The sequence below is a fragment of the Prunus avium genome, chromosome 8 (assembly GCF_965620075.1).
Source record: "Prunus avium chromosome 8, drPruAviu1.hap1.1, whole genome shotgun sequence".
Lineage (NCBI taxonomy): Eukaryota > Viridiplantae > Streptophyta > Magnoliopsida > Rosales > Rosaceae > Prunus > Prunus avium.
The window spans coordinates 29,841,388-29,858,560 of NC_142291.1; the positions used below are offsets into that span (position 1 = coordinate 29,841,388).

Here is a 17,173-nt window from a genome sequence, read left to right on the forward strand (position 1 = left end):
TACATGGACAAAGAGTGAAATTTGACCTTATTTAAAAGAAGAGAAACTACGTAGAAGGAACTCCACTTAAATCTTTATATAAGTAAGGTTTTGAACAAATTATTATATGTAATATTGACTATGTCATATACAAAAGGACATAGATTAGAGGACAGGTGGTGTCTTTCATAATATTAAAGTTTTTATTGAGTTTTTTCAAAAAAAACTCCCTATTATATGACTTGTAAAGTAAACAATAACACCTCCAAAAAGTATTTAAAAAGTATGAATAATTGTATATGACTAAATTTTTTATTTGGTATGACAAGAGACGTATTGAGTTCATTGGAAAAAAAAAGGTACCTAGCAAGAAAATAATAATAATAAAATGAAAACGCGGTAATAGTCTCACTCAATCGACTCCCATCGATGATAACCATCCTCTAATCCATTGACTTTTTGTTCATTTACTCAATATCTTGAGACTTGAATCTTGATATCATGCTTTCACAGAAGAACTCCTTACTTCTTTGATTGGTTGAAACTCTTCATTCTTACAAATTACAATCTTGATTGCTTCCTTTTGGACAAGATAAAACATGGTAGCAGTAGCAGAGGTCTTTCTTGGGGCACTCCTTCGGTTTCTGCTGGACAGGTTATTGACTCCACTCAACTTCCTCGCGGACGGTGTTGGCAAAAAACTGAAGAAATGGAGTGAAATGTTGTCTTCAATTGAACTGGTGCTTCGTGATGCAGAGAAGAAGCAACTAACGAGCAGTGCAGTGGAGCTGTGGCTGGATGATCTCAAAGACTTGGCTTATGATATCGAAGATATCCTCGACAAGTTTTATACTGAGATGTTACGGCGCAAGTTGGACGAACAACGTGGGGCTACAACAAGTAAGGTACGAAGCCTAATTCCTAGATTTGAAGTCCACTTTAATATTAACTTCGAAATAAAGGAGATTACCAATCGGCTACAAGCCATATCTGAACGAAAAGATAAACTTGGGTTAAGTTTAGATGGTATTGGATCTTCCTCCACTAAGCCTTGGCCAAGGCCACCAAGTTCATGTGTTCTGAATGGAGTGCCTGTTGTTGGAAGAGATAGTGACAAAGTAAAGATTGTTGAATTGTTGTCAAGAAACTATGAGCCTAATGCTATCAATTTTCAAGTAGTTGCGATTGTTGGCATGCCTGGAGTTGGGAAAACAACACTGGCTCAATTTGTATTCAATGAGGATGATGTCCTGAAACAGTTTGATCTTAAGGCATGGGTATCCGTGTCTGATGAATTCGACGTTGTAAGAGTAACAAAGGCAATTCTTGAATCAGTCATGTCCGAACGCTGTGATTTGGAGGAATTCAGTAACATTCAGAACAATTTGAGCAAAGCATTGGCAGGAAAAAAGTTTCTGATTGTTTTAGATGATGTCTGGAATACATGTGACTATAATCTATGGACAATGCTGCAATCCCCCTTTTGTGTTGGAGCATTGGGAAGTAAGATAATCGTGACAACACGTGATGCAGAAGTTCCAAGAATGATGAGATCCACTGAAGTTCACAATTTGAGCGGTATATCAAATGGTGATTGCTGGAAAGTATTTGTGCAACATGCATTTTTTAATATTGAAAAAAGCTCCAGACCAACGAAGTATGAATTACTTCAGGAGAAAATTCTTGCAAAATGTTGTGGGTTGCCCTTGGCAGCAAGGACTCTTGGTGGTCTTTTAGGTTGTAAAGAAATAAATGAATGGGAGGAAATATTGAACAACAAATTGTGGTTTCTATCTGATAAGAGTGGAATTCTCCCAGTATTAAAAATTAGCTACCATTATCTCCCTTCAACTTTGAAAAGGTGTTTTGCCTATTGCTCAATACTTCCAAATGACTATGAATTTGGGGAGACACAGTTGATCCTTCTATGGATGGCAGAAGATTTGATTCAGAAACCAGAAGAAAATAAACAATTGGAAGACGTAGGCCGTGAGTACTTTCAAGAGCTTGTGTCTAGGTCATTATTTCAAAAATCAAGCAAACAAGATTCAAGATATGTGATGCATCACCTCATTAGTGATTTGGCACAAAGGGTTTCCGGAGAAACCTGTTTAAGATTGGAGGATATCTTGGATGGTAGATGGTCTCCGAAGACTCGTCATTTGTCTTACACTGCTGGTAAATATGATGGAGTTAAAAGATTTGAGGGGTTTGCTAAAGCAAAAGTTTTGCGGACTTTTCTACCACTTTCAATTTCACAGGACCCATGTAATTATTTGACTTGTAGGGTTACTTTTGAGTTATTGCCAAAGTTGCAATACTTACGAGTGCTCTCTTTGAATGGTTATCGATTAATCAAGCTGCCGAATTCAATTGGTGAGTTGAAGTTTCTCCGATACCTAGATCTTTCTCACACGGAAATAACGAGTTTGCCTCGTTCAATAAGCACACTTTGCAACTTACAAACGTTGATATTAGAGAATTGTTATAGTTTGAAGGCGCTACCTGCAAACATGAAGAACCTAATTAATCTGCGTCATCTCAACAATTCAAACACACCTTCATTGCAAGGAATGCCTGCACAACTAGGTCAATTGACGAATTTGAAAACATTGCATAATTTTGTGGTGAGCAAAGGTAGCGAGTCGAGTATAAGAGAGGTAGAGCCCCTATTGCATCTCCAGGGGACATTGCGCCTCTCAAGATTGCAGAATGTGAATGACATTGAGGATGTAAAGAGGGCGGACTTAATTAGCAAGGTCGGGCTTGATGTATTGCTACTAGAATGGAATGGCTTAGGAGAAAAGGAATCCGACGTGCTCGACATGTTACAACCTCATAGGAAGCTCAAAGGGCTCAGCATCAAGGGATATGGTGGTTTGGAATTTTCAAAATGGATTGGACATCCTTTACTCTCTAGCTTGACAACGGTGTGCTTAGAGGGTTGCAACTATTGCTGTCTCTTGCCATCACTTGGACAATTGCCATCTCTCAAAAAGCTTTCTATAAAAAGATTGTATGCAGTGGAAGTAGTGGGTCTTGAGTTCTATGGAACGCCTAGATTGCCTTTTCCACTGTTAGAGATCCTTGAGTTTGAGGATATGAAACATTGGAGGGAGTGGTTTCCATACGAACAAGATCAAGATCAAGGAATTAGAGTTTTCCCTTGCCTGAAAATGCTTTCCATATCCAAATGCCCCAAATTGGAGGGCAGGTTACCCGAGAACCTTGATTCACTGTCAAAGCTTGTGATTCGTGGATGTGAGCAGTTGGTGATTTCAATTTCTGACTATAAACAACTTCAGAAATTAGATATTGATGATTGCAAAAGGGTGGTCCATATAAAAGTTCAGCTTGAGTTATTGGAGGCCTTGCAGCTTTCAAGTATTGCAGAGTTCAAACTCCAAATAAAGGATTTCATGGGAGGATTACCAAAGCTTAATGATCTGGTTATTAGCGGTTGTGATGAGCTCACATCTTTATGGCAGAATGAAGATAAATTGCTCCATGACCTGATTTCTCTTCATTGTTTGGTTATTGGAGACAACCCTCACCCCCATCTTGTTCAAAATCTTGTATCACTCCAAGAGCTTCACATATATGACTGCCCAAGTCTGATTTCTTTTCAAGAGTTTCTTTTGCCACCTTTTGTCAAGGAAATAAAAATTGAGCGGTGCAGTTCTCTTGTGTATTTTGCAAGATACCGGATACCTCCAAATCTAAGAAGAATGGATATTATGTTATGCGAAAATTTGAAATCACTGCTGGAGGAAGAGGAGGTAAAGGGTTCTTCGTCTTCCCCTTCTCCTTACCTGGTGAAAGAAGAGGAATCTTGTCTTGAGTACTTGAGTATAGAGGATTGTCCATTGCTAACATCCTTGTCATTCGAAGACCATCTTCCCAGGAAGCTTAAACACCTTCGCATAAGCGATTGTGAACAGCTAGAGACAATAACCAATAGGTTCAAGCATAACACTTGCCTTGAAGAAATTAAGATCTCGCGTTGTACAAATCTCAAGTGTTTACCGGAAGGCCTATGCTACCTCACCAATCTTCAAGAGTTAGGTATTTATGACTGTGCAAGTCTTGTTTCCTTCCCCGAAGGAGGGTTGCCACAAAGCGCTGCCTACCTAAGAGAGATTGACATCAGCTACTGCAACAAATTGGAGGCGCTACCCAAAGGCATACATGACCTCAACTCTCTTCAGATATTGAGCATTTCTTGTTGTGAAGGTTTCACGCCGTTTCTAGAAGATGGTTTTCCCCCTAACTTAATACAGCTTACAATTTATAATCTCAAGAGCTGTAAGGCATTCTTGGACTTGGGGTTGCACAGGCTCACCTCTCTTAGAGAACTGGAAATTCGCAGCAAAGACCCAGACGTGTTGTTCTTCCCTCCTGAGAAAGAGATGGTGCTTCCTAAATCTCTCATTCGACTTACAATTCAGGACTTCCCGAATCTCGTTAAACTCAGCAACGGCTTTCAACTCCTCAACTGTCTTCAATCTTTTCACATCGAGGGGTGTCCTAAGCTAGCATCAATGGCAGAGGAGAGTCTTCCTCTATCACTTACACAACTTACTATCTATCACTGTCCGCTGCTAGAAGAGAGATGCAAACCAAGTAAGGGAAGATATTGGCCCTCCATAGCGCACATCCCTTACATAAGGATTCATAACCACGTGCATAGAGCAAATCCAGATCATAGCCCGCGCCTCCCGTTCTCGTGCTCTCCTTCCAGGTACTTCCAACATGAGACAACAATCAAAACCATTATTATTTGTTTTCACTAATTATAAACTTTTATGATATGTAATTTATTATATTTCACGAGCAGATCAGAGGACCAAGCTAGCTATCACCAACACATAAATTTCTTTCCTTAAAGCGATCTTATCGGAGATCAATTACGGTAAGCAAGATCATCATCCTATTTTTATATTCCTACTAGATTAGTGACCAAACCTTTTGGTAATCTGAACACATAAAAAAACACCAGTGTTTTATTGTCACTGATTTATCCTTTTCATAATCCATGCTTGTTGTTGCCATGCTTACCTATGACATGGTTCGGAGATAACCCTAACATATATATAAAAAAATTACTAAATTCAATTCTGAGTCAAATGTTAGTTGGGATCAAAAGGGTGAAGTGGAGCCCACCAATACAATGGGGCCCACCTTTATTAGAGAGATGGTATGAATGTGGTATGAAAAATGTGATAAGCCTAGCATTTTCCTTTATTTTATTCACTACACCAAATTGAAGCTTTTACGACATGCTTTTTGTGCTTGTCGTTAATATCTAATATTTACGGCATATGGCAAAGCACACCTTAAAAAGATAACAAAGCGTGCCGTTAATAACTGATATTTACGGCATGTGAAAACACGTCTTAAAAAAGTAATTTTGTGTCTTTTAACAGCATGTTTAGATATACACCGTAAAGTTTATTTATTTTTTTTAAATCTATTACGGCGTGCAAGTACGCCCTGATTGTTTTTGTTTTTTTGGCTTTTTCACGAAACCCCCTAATTATATTTGATAACCCGCTAAACATATGGCCTTTTTTTAAATTTCCCTCATTTTAGTTTTCCTTCAGACCGGAACATTCTCATCACTTCTCTCTCCCTCTCGCTCCCTCTCCCTCTCTCACAATTTTAGGATTCTCTTTTTTTTTTTGGAAGCAATTTTAGGATTCTCTTTCACTGGACCATTCAAGAGCTCTAGCTCCTTGTTTGCTAGAAGACTATTGCTCGAGCCCTATTAATTCAAAGTTGAATGCTCAGTGACAGTCCCAAGGTGCGATTCTCAAAAGCCCTAACCCCTAATGCTTGATTATGAGTTTTCTTGTAGTTTAGAATCATGTTCCCTACTGCATTCATGTAGTTAGAGGCCTCATTGCTTTAATTCTTGATTTATACAACATATTATTTTCGTTTAAATTCAGAAAAATTGATATCGTTAACTATACTATTTTTCTCGATTAATTTAAATATTCATTGTTTCAAGCTCGATCTCTGTACGTCTTGGATTCAGTGTTCAGTGCTGAATCGGATTTCAATTTTCGTTTCGTATTTTTAAAATTCTGTTTGATTTGCTCTGTTTTTCTTAATATAAAAAAACTCCTGAAATATATGAGTATCTCTTCGTTTAAGTAATTCAGTTAGATTTCTCGGTGAGATCGAACTAGTTTTCCCCGATTCTGTAGACGTAAGTTTTGAGCGAATTTTGCTTCAAAACTGAGGAATCGAATTTCTAATAGTAACGTGTGGGTTTTGTGCAGTGATTGCTCAGGGAATCAATGCCGGAGATATTAATAAGTTTGAAGACGCTGGGATCTACACCTGCAATGGCTTGATGATGCATATGAAGAAGGTAAAACGAATTTAAACTCTAATTTCTTATACTGAGCATGTTAAGGCCCGATTCCTTACTCTGATTTCTGTTTGGCAGAACTTGACTGGAATCAAAGGTTTATCTGAGGCTAAAGTTGAAAAGATATGCGAAGCTGCTGAAAACCATTTCAGCTAAGAGATTTTATTTCTCATATGTGTTCCTTCATTGTAAGCATTTATGTTGCTGAAATGTTCAGAGACAAATTCAACTTGTTATTCATAGTTTGATAGATATTCCACTTGTTGCTGAAATGTTCATCTAATGGCAGAGGAAACACTTCAGAGACAAATTCAACTTGTTATTCATAGTTTGAGAGAGGTAAAATATTGTTGAAATGTTCCAATTCATATAAGAATCAAAAAGTTATGTACTTTATATTAGGAACTTGTAGTTTCATGTTTAACTTCAGCAATTTTTTTGTTTATCAGGCTCTAGATGGCGCTGACAGGTTCCAGAATACCCATCAAAGGCAACAATTTCAATATGCAGAATTTAGTATAGATCAGGTAACTTTCATGTGGCACATTTTTCCTTCATATATTAATTGTTGTTATCGTTGTTAAGGGATTTAGTGCCTTTCTCTTTGTAGTGAGTTATGGCTATAAGGCTAAGCATATCTTGGCTAGGTTGTATTCATTCTAGAGTCGCAAAGAAAAAACTTCTTTTGGATGATATGGCAGCAGAGGAAACATTAGAGGTAAAATCTATCAGTCATTTATCTGGTTCTTGTACGTTTGATGCGTTATCTGTCTTTCAAGATATAAATTGTTCTAGTGAAATGTGATTGTTTTTGTGTAAAGAACAAAGTGAAGAACAACAAGTTCTGCCTCTGTTCATTTTTTCTGTATTGATGAAAAGGCATACACATAATTTTCTGGATATACAGGAGACAAATATTTTTCCACCATTTTCCTTAATAATGCATACTTCAATCATAATATATGTCTTCTAATATTCTTATTTTGTTTTTGTTTTTATTCTTTCCTTTGGCAAATTCTTTCCTTAATAATGCTCACTTCAATCATAACATTCAGGCTTAGTTTTGCCCTTCTATCATGAGGTTTTTCCTTTGGCAAATTACAATGGTTAGGTTGCTAAAATGAGTTTTCAAACAAAATGCAGGTGGCCATTGCCGCAGATCAAGTGTGAGTTTGATTCTTGTTAGATAATGTCTACGGCCAGTGCTATCATGAGGTTTTTGCATAGGTTACGTTGTAGGTTTGTCAGCACTATTATGAGTGAATGAGTTGGAGGCTGTGTACAAGTTAATTGTAGAATTGGGAGCACTATTATGTGTTTCTTTAATACTCTATAGAGTTTGTATTTGGAATTGATTATGATTGGTAAATATGAAATAGGAGGAGCAGGCAGGGAATTAATATATATATATATATATATTAAATTTAAAGTTAAACACGGCATGCAATGAACGTCTTAAATGGGAATTAATTACTCTTTTACGGCGTGCATTGTAAGCCATATTTAGTCATTTAAGAAGGCGTGCGGAGCTGCTTCAACTGAATTACGGCTCGCAAGGAATTTATAATAGTGACTTTTCTATAGTTGTATTAGAGCACTGCTGTAGCTCTTATATCAGATCAACAAATTCACATTTAATTGAACCTATTACTGATTTATTTTGTAGGGCTGCTTGAACAATGGACCCTTTTACTCACCAGCCTTTGTCCAGAGATTTTGTCACATGCTTTTGATCAGGCTTCCTCACCAAGTAACCCTCAGTTTGCATTTGGGAGCTTGTTGACAAGGCTAAAATGGAAAGAGATGAATTGAGGAGGTGGGGAGTGTTGTGGTGGCTTTGTGGTAGTCTTCCATAAAATTTATGGATTAGTTGGTGGCATGGCATCTCTCAGTGCATCTGTCCGATATAGTTATCCTCTTTGGCCTGCAGGGGCAGTTAAAGTTATATGCAAGTCAATTTGGTGTTCTGTTGTGTTTTGAATTTGAATTGTAGCATGAACTGGGATGCAGTTTTTGCTCTAGGATTGAAGTGATTTGGATTCCACAATTCTTGACTCTTTGTTTCTGATTTATTATGACGTCATTTTCTCTGATTGAAAAGACAATGATGGAAGAAATATTAGTTTGGGCATCAGTGCAGGGCTTTGACTAGCAATACTCTAATGCTAACATTTTCCCACTCATTCTCATTACTTCGGCTAATCCCAAGGGCTTACGCCCAGGCCCTTAAATTAATGCTTCTATTTAGGAGTATTTGCTTAGCATGACCCATCAAAAAATGAAAAGAAGAAGAAGAAAAGAGGAGTTGCTCCTATTAAATCAATAGCATAAAGAACTAATTGTCAATTGATTTTGTTTTTATCTTTTCGATCCTCTTAAGTCAATCTTTATTATCATGCAATGGAAAGTTGACTATAAAATTTAGGATCCAGTGCACAGTCAGAAATGAGGCGCTAATATAATAGTTTATATTAGGCATTGCAGACATATAATATCACCACTACCATCAATTATAACAAAGCAGGAAGCTGCTAAGCAAGTGGCTTACTATTATATATGTATATACTATACATAGACTAAAACCATAATCATTCAAGTGAGAGGTTAAATTGTTTCGGATTTGAGTGATTTTGAATGATCTGTAAGGTAATAATTAAAAAATAAAAGGTTCAAATAATTAAATACAATGCCGAATGAGGATGTCACTCAATTAAATCTCTTTGTATAATATATATATACATGATGTCTTTCTCAGTTATAGAGGCGCCGATGCACACAACAATTTTACATACAATCTGCACAGCAAGTTGCTTCAAAAGGGAATAAAAACCTACCTTTATAGAAGAGGAGAAGAACTTCCATTGCCAATGCTTCTCAACGTTATTGAAGAATCAAGGGTTTCAATCATCATATTCACTGAAAATTTTGCATCCTCCGAGTGGTGCTTGATTGAACTGGTTAAGATCCTCCAATGTAGAGAATCAAAGAAACAAATTGTTTGGCCAATTTATTACAAGGTGGATCCTTTGGATGTACGTGACCAGCAAGGTAGTTTTGGTGAGGCAATTGCTAATCATGAATGCACATTCAAGGATAACATAGAGAAGGTGTTGGGATGGAGGGCAGCTCTTACAGAAGCAACGAAGTTGTCTGGGTGGTATTTCTTGCACGGGTATTTTTTTTTAACCATGCTATTACTAGCTTTTTAAGTTGTTTTTTTTAATCTCGTTCTCTATTTAAAATTGATAATTTTTTTTTTTTTTTTGGACAAAGTGATGTTCTAAACTTCTAATTTATGGGAGCAAGCACGCTGCCAGGGACGTACCCACTAGCATGCTAACCTGGGCTAAAGCCCAGACAACTTGTTTTTTTGAAGACTAAATTAATACTCTAGCCTAGGTCATTCAAATAAAATATTATTAACTAATCCTACTAAGATTAGGCTAATCACCCAAATAAAATATTATTAACTAATCCCACTAAGGACTAGGCTGACCAACAAATAAATAAAAAGAACTAAACCCCACAGTTATTACCTTATCCCGCTACTGTGCCTGTCTATTCCAAAATCACTATACTAGGTAGAGACATTCCCTCTCTCCTTTACCCCCCAAAAAAAAAAAAAAAAATTCCCTCTATCTCTTGCGCAGTAGCAGACCATCCGCTAGCGGCTAACTCCTGCTCTTCGACAAAAAGGAAAATTAGGCATGTCCTCATACTTAATTAAAGCAAACTAAGGTAATCTTCCATTCTTCATCTTCTTCTTTTTTGAAATTTTGGGGATTATTTAGGGTTTATGAAGTATCAATGAAATTTTAGGGCTCATTATGTCCCCCTTTGTATTTTTTTTGTTATCAATGAAATTTACTCGTGTCGTTGAGTTTTCAATAGGTACATAAGGTAAATTTAGCCCACGCCATTTTGAAATCCTGGGTCCGTCCCTGCACGCTGCCATAGCTTAACCCACATCTATATACTCTATACTATGATATGTAATAACATATATATTTTTTTAAAATATAAACCAAAGATTTTTCATGAACTAGTTCCTTCAATTCTGCTTGAAAATAGTACATCTAGAGCATGTTCTTTGTTTCAGTTACAGCCCATGAGCTCGTTGACTTTTTTTAAAACCTATATGTAATATCAAAATGTCATATCACCAATGTTTCTTATTTTTTTACTGGCAGGCACGAATCTAATTTCATTCACAAGATTGTTGAAGAGGTTTCAACACAAGTATTAAAAACACCAATTTGACTGTAACAAAGAACTTGTGTACAAGATATGAATGAACTTTTGGCATGTTTGGTGAGTTGGATTGGATTAAAATGGACATGGCCCAATTTATTGTTTGGTTTCATTCTCTAGTGGGTTTTCTTCCATTTCCACAGTTGAGTCCATCACATTTTTGCAAAGGTATTGATTTCCTTACTTTAGTTGCGCTTCATGTTCTGTTCTTTCTTTTGAGACACATTTTGATTAATTAATTTTTTTCGATATCATGTTGTTGATAATATATCCAAGTTCCAACAATAATTGTTCCTATGATAGGTATATGGGGGATTGAAGGAATAGGCAAGACAACAATTGTTAAAGCTGTTTATAATTCAATTGACTATGAATTTGTAGGCAGCAGTTGGAGGTGAGCAATGTTGATGAGAGAGTCAATGTGATAAAGAAATGGTTAAGCCACAAAAGGGTTCTCTTAATTCTTGATTTGGTACAAAAATTTCAAGACAAAAATTTTGTGAATTTTTATTCTTGTATTTCTTTTCTTAGACAAATAAAACAAAACTCAGTTTTGGATAGCCGCATTCCGTTCGTGCATATGCCACTATTATTTATAGGTTTGACTTTAGTCAAAGATGGTTATTGGGCCTCTTGGAATCTGGGGATTTACTAAAGACACCCAATCGAAGAAATTAAGGATCCAGTAATCTCAGTCCTTGGTTTATGGATAATTAAAGTCATGGCTGTGACGCCATCAGTTTTGAGAGAAAAAAATATATAAAAGGATTATTGATTAAAAGAAACTCAAAAAATCATGAGAGATTCACTATTATACCTAATATAGAAGCTCAAATTATAAAAAACTCTATATGAAATGGACTTTAGAAACACACCCAAAACTCATTTACAACATAACAAAAAGGCTTTTAACTTCTTTTAAATTACAAAACTGCCATTGACTTTTTAAAACAAACCTAACCCCAAAACCTTATAAAAAAGCTCAAAACACTTAATAGAGTATCAAAGTAATTTAATAATTAAAATTCAATTCAATTGGGCTCGCTGTTATTTTTTGGATTTATTTATAGAAATTAAATGGTGTATAATTTATTTATAGTTTTAGTGCTAAGAATGGATATACGACTAAATATCTCAAAAATCAACTTACATATATATGTGTTGACCAGGTAGGAAAACAGAAAAAGAGAGAGTCAATCTCGTTACAACTTACAAGAACTGATTGCAACACTACATTGAGAATTAAAGTTAAGGGAAAAGATGTGGCTTGTAGAGTGCAACGCGATATTGAGTTCGATGAAATGGGTCTGCCTCCGCCCAGAAAGAGAGCACATCCCCAGCTGCAATGCCTCCGTCCTTGGCAAACACTCTCCATGCTCTAGACTGGAAAACTGGCTTTCTGTATTTGCCCCGTCGTCTGCCGGATAATTTGAACTCGTAAACCCGACGCCTTTGGTTGTTGAAAACTCTGATCGGGACATCCCGATCTGGATCGACACGAGGTAGCATCGCAAGCATGGTGCTGGTCACTACAAGTCTTTTAACATCTAAGGCCTTCAACACTTTCTCAAAACGATCAAGCTCCATGGAACTCTCTCTCCCTCTCTCTCTCTCTCTCTCTGACAAAATGATGACCAAAAAACTAGCGACTTTGATCACCGGCGCTACATGCCATCCTGTATCTGCTAGTTTTAAGTTTAATATATGTACATATACATAGGCCAAGAATGATGTGCACCTTGGCGTGACATATCCTTTTATGCGAACTGCGGTTTGTATTTTTGTTGCCAAAGAGATTTGCCCTGTAACACTACAATACTGAAACCCATCTCGATTACCAAACACAAACTTTGTTGCCAAAGGGGAATTGCCCTGTAACACTACAATATACTGAAACCCATCTCGATTACCAAACACAAAAGGCTTCCCTATACTCCATCAGCCACGCAGCTCACCTATATATTTGTGTCTTTCCATTTCCATTTCCATCGCTTTCTTAAAATATTCGTTTTTGATATATCAAACCCATCATCCTCACTAGTCCCTTTACTGATTGAAAATCTTGGATACAAAACTATAAGGGTTCAGCTTTTAGGTAGCCTAGGAATCCATGGTTTTCTGGAGTTGAGCTAGTGACGATTGGTGGGTTTCTTTTTGGCGTAAGATATGTAGGAAATCAATTCTTGATCATCTTGAATTTGTCCAGCCAAATAATCATGGGTGCCAACTCGAGGCTCGAGGCAGCGAGAGGTCGGTGGTGGGGTTTTTGTTTTTGCCCATGAACGGGAAGAAGCTCTGATACCAGAATTGGTAGAGTGCACAGAATTAATTAAAAGGGAATATGCAGAAGGAATTGCATTCATTCATTGACTGGTCCAAAAGATGACCAACTTCACTGAAATCACTCACTTAGAGGACTTGAATATCTAAGCTCCTATGTAAGTTAAGTTGAAGTTGATTCTTCTGTTGCATTAATTCCTTGATAAAGCTTGTTGGCTACAGTAAAACTGAGTACTATGGTGTTCAAAACTCATAACCATAAATAACCAACATTATTGATTTATTTTGTCGGCTGCTTCAACAAAGTGGACCTTTTTAGTGATCAGCCGATCTGCCTAGAGATTTTGTCACTTGTTTTTTTATCAGGCTTCCTTCTCACCAAGTAACCCTCAGTTTTCATTTCGGAGCTTGTTCACAACGCTCAAAGGAAATAAATGAATTGAGGAGGTGGGGAATGTTGTGGTGGCTTTGTGGTACGTAGTCTTCCTGAAAATTTATGGATTATTAGTTGATGGCATGGCATCTCTCAGTGCATTTAGATCCTTCTTCTGTTACATGTTTGGCTGCTTCAAGATTGAGCTGGAATGGAATGGATATTTAAAGTTATGTGTGTTAATTTGCTGTTCTGAGTTTCAAATTGGTAATAACCTTTCAATTGTGCAACAATTATGCTATGTGTTTTTTATTCCACAGTTCTTAAAATTTTGTTTTCTGATTTATGACTTCATTATGTTTTTTTTTTAATTGAAAGGTAAATATGAGGGAAAATTCAATGTTATTACTAGTATCAAACAAGAGTTGGAGAGGAAATGCGAAAAAATAAAAACATATACCTGATGCTAAAAGCACTACCAAAACCAATTAACTACATTTACAAATTCTATGCTCGGCCTATAATTTGTCGAGTAATATATACTAGAGACGCTAACTTATTATACTCATTTGTGGATACCAATTAATGTGACAATGTTTCATTTTTATTATGAACTCACTCTGACATCATTTATTCACAGCAAATAAGAAAATGCAACGTCAATTAGTGTCTAAAAGTTAGTGCAATAAGTTAGTGTATTTATTGAATTTGTCCTAATTTAGTTTGAATCAAATTTTTAGTGTCTAATAAATACTCAATCAAATCCCTTATCGATAAACCAAATATAATAACATATGATTACGTAATTGCTGCATCGATTGAGGCTTTTTTATTTTTTTAATTAGTGAGATCCAATAGGTTGCTACCCCTTTTTAACATTAGAACTGCGGCCGCAAAAATTGAATCTATATCATTTGTCTTATAATGAAAAAGTGTAGGTTATGCACTTGGTGGGATCTACAAAATGAGAAAGTGTTTTATATATTGGATATAGAGATTCTTATAAGAACAAGATATCATATATCTGAATGGAGAGATGGATATACAGCTGCAAATCATCAATAATATTTTAATATGAGGCATTCAAAAGCAAGAAATGTAATAGAATGATATTTTGGGTTGTTGAAAGCTAGTCAAAACAAGAGGAAAAGAGGCTCAAGTGATGAAGACATAATTGTGAATGCATTGGAAAAATTGTTTGAAGTATCTGGAAAAAGGATGCAAATGGTGACTGATGTTTTCTTAAAAGGTAATGAAGATCGATCTGATATTGCCAAAGAAGTCAAGGAAATGGGATTTTCTGATATATTGAAAACACCACAAGTGCATCTCCCACCTTAGAAACACCATAAGTAGCTGCTATAGCTTTTGTTTTTGCTGCTTTATCAGTCTCAGTTTGGAATTGTGGATGTTTATTTATATATGTTATTTAGCGGGTTTTTGGTTGATTATTATTATTGTTAGTCTGTGCGCTTGTGGAAAGTAATATGTGAACTTGAATTTGTAATTTCAAGCCATGTGGATGACTTTTGCACATATATAAAATATTTAACTTTTGCATCTATAAATATTGTATGAATTTTGCTTTATATGATGTTGGGATGGTTTGGAGCTTGTCTCACCACCATGTTTGAATGAAGAAATGAAGAATAAAAGGGTAGAGGTCATGTGCCTAATGGTTCGGCAATTGACAAACAGACATTTTGTTTTTGCAATTACTTAGTGACGGTTTGTCAATTTGCATTAGGGAAGTTGAGCTTTCACATTTGGGAAATGTTCTTAAAATATAGGCAAGTTTTGGAAAATTTAATACCAATTTTTGGTCTTGGAATTATAGTAAAAATAGTTGATAATTAAAATATTATCACTTCAACGAAAATTTTAAATTTTTTTGTCCCAGTCCGAACATAAACCAAACACATGATAATATCTAGCTTCTTAGTCCAACGCAGCACTAAATGTAGGTCAGTACTTAATCCAACTTAAACCAAGCCAAGCCAATTCAAGATAGTCCCAGAATTTAGTTCAGTCCATAACAGTCCGTCGTACCAAACATGGTGATCGAACTGGTGCCATGGGGGGAGAAGGGAAGGGCCTCAACCACTGAGGTAACACCAATTGTACAACTTCTAAAATGAAGTAGAACTATATAAACAAACCCAACGTTAAGTCGAAAAGATACAATCCCCTACAGGAGCAACATATATGCAAAAACATGCATGCCATACATTACATCTTTAACTTTAAGCGTACTGTAATAGTAATATATATCATAGGCTGCACCCTCTATATCAATCAAGTGCGGTTTGATCTGTGCTATATTTGGTACAATTTAATAATCTTGCTACTTAATATATTTTACTATAGCTCAGTGGTAGAGGATGGCAGAGAGAGAGAGAGAGAGAGTTTCCACAAAGCGAGGAACGAATCCCAGCTAAGCCCTTTTACAACAAGATTCTCCATTTTCATTATATTATTTCCATTCCTAATTCCTAGGAGGTGGAGCTCTCCTCTCATCATTTGCTTGATTTTTGACCCTATTACACTAAAAGGCAATTAAAATGACTTGTTTTTGGACAAACTAAAGTGGTCTGGACCCTTTTCTGATTGTGACTGTTATACCAACAAATATTTTGTTATGAAACATCAGAAAGCACTTACGTGAATTGGTGATGTCAGATTTCTCTTATATAATAGCATCCGAGTGAGCTGAGCTCCTCTAAAGCAATAAAACATCAGAAGATAAGTAGCTAAGTGAACATTTTGTAGTTTGGTACTGAATTCATTTGTAAAGAGGGAGTGATGATATCGATGGAGCCTGCACACGGTGTGCAGAAAGTGATCTCGGCCACCGATGTTGGGAGACTTGTAGTGACCAGAGAAATTCTTGCTGTGCTGCCTCCTGTCAATCCAGGTAATGCTATCTCAATCAACGTTTTCGATAGGCAAACAGATCGGGTTTACGTGTTCAAGTTAGCTGGTAGGCGCGGCAGATACCTGAAGCCAGTTCTCCAGTCTCGAGGATGGAAACGCTTTGTCAACGACAGAGGCATTACTGTTGGGGACGTCGTCTGCTTCTGGGAGGAGGAAAACCCAACTTATCAAACACAATACCGAATTGCACTGTTCAAACCACATCTTTTTCCCGGCCACCCAGATCTTCATGGTGTCTAGAAATTAATGAGTTAGCAGCAGCAACATGTTTGTTTTGTGTTATAATAATCCAAAAGCCCTACCTATCTCTATGGTCTAGTCGGTTATTCATAGTGTGTGCTTCTTCGTCTTCATGTCAGTGTCCCTGTCAATCAATCACCATCTGTGCATTTAGTCATTTTTATTCCTTGGGTGTTTGTCTGTGTGTACTTGTTGCAAGTACTGTTATAATGTACTAGCATTGTGGCTTATATATGTTGAATGAAAAAACATAAACTTTGCTGTTGTTATGAAGATGGCTGGAGGATTTTCTGTACTTGTCATGATGTGATTCATTAACCCAGATGCAGGTACTCGACATGAACTGTGGATACTAACTATGAAATCTTGTATGTTGGGCTCAACTATGCAGCCACAGTAATGAGAAATGGTATCAAAGTTTACAATTAATTTCTTCAAGGTATTTAAGATAGGGCCACCTGCGCTCTAGAAGGAGAGAGAGAACAGAGGGAGAGAGAGAACAGAGGGAGAAGATGGCAGAGGACTGGCTGTACAAAAATTGACATGTGGCTATATTTGAATGTAAGATGTATTTGCTGGGTACTACAGTAGTATTGTATAATTTCTCCTGCAAGAGGGCTGGCTTCTAATATACATAAAGTATAGATACATCAACTTTTGAATGGTTAGATTCGAATTATTTGATCCAATGGTCCAGAAAAAAGTGTAAAAAAAATCACCTAAAAAACTGGCAAACC

General features: G+C 36.5%; 1 protein-coding gene across 6 annotated transcripts; it reads left to right on the forward strand.

Moving 5' to 3' along the window:
* Positions 1-465: 465 nt before the first annotated feature.
* LOC110772314 (putative disease resistance RPP13-like protein 1) lies at positions 466-8,537 on the forward strand. Of its 6 annotated transcripts, none has more exons than XM_088245985.1 (9): positions 466-4,720; positions 4,817-4,891; positions 6,267-6,358; positions 6,437-6,546; positions 6,648-6,697; positions 6,808-6,885; positions 6,969-7,076; positions 7,502-7,524; positions 8,025-8,537. In XM_088245985.1, exons 1-2 carry the CDS (start codon positions 579-581, stop codon positions 4,863-4,865), a joined length of 4,191 nt encoding a protein of 1,396 aa, XP_088102111.1. In that variant the 5' UTR covers positions 466-578; the 3' UTR covers positions 4,866-4,891; positions 6,267-6,358; positions 6,437-6,546; positions 6,648-6,697; positions 6,808-6,885; positions 6,969-7,076; positions 7,502-7,524; positions 8,025-8,537. The 6 variants fall into 6 exon arrangements, 5 of the variants coding, with proteins under 5 accessions (XP_088102111.1, XP_088102113.1, XP_088102110.1 ...); XM_088245987.1 differs by having other exon boundaries at positions 7,006-7,076; XM_088245984.1 differs by lacking the exon at positions 7,502-7,524.
* Positions 8,538-17,173: the final 8,636 nt, after the last annotated feature.

Bases quoted from the DNA above. Each gene is read 5' to 3' on its own strand.
- LOC110772314 (XM_088245985.1), top strand. From the start codon at position 579: ATGGTAGCAGTAGCAGAGGTCTTTCTTGGGGCACTCCTTCGGTTTCTG. The intron at 4,721-4,816 runs GTACTTCCAACA...TTTCACGAGCAG, and splicing joins TTCTCGTGCTCTCCTTCCAG to ATCAGAGGACCAAGCTAGCT.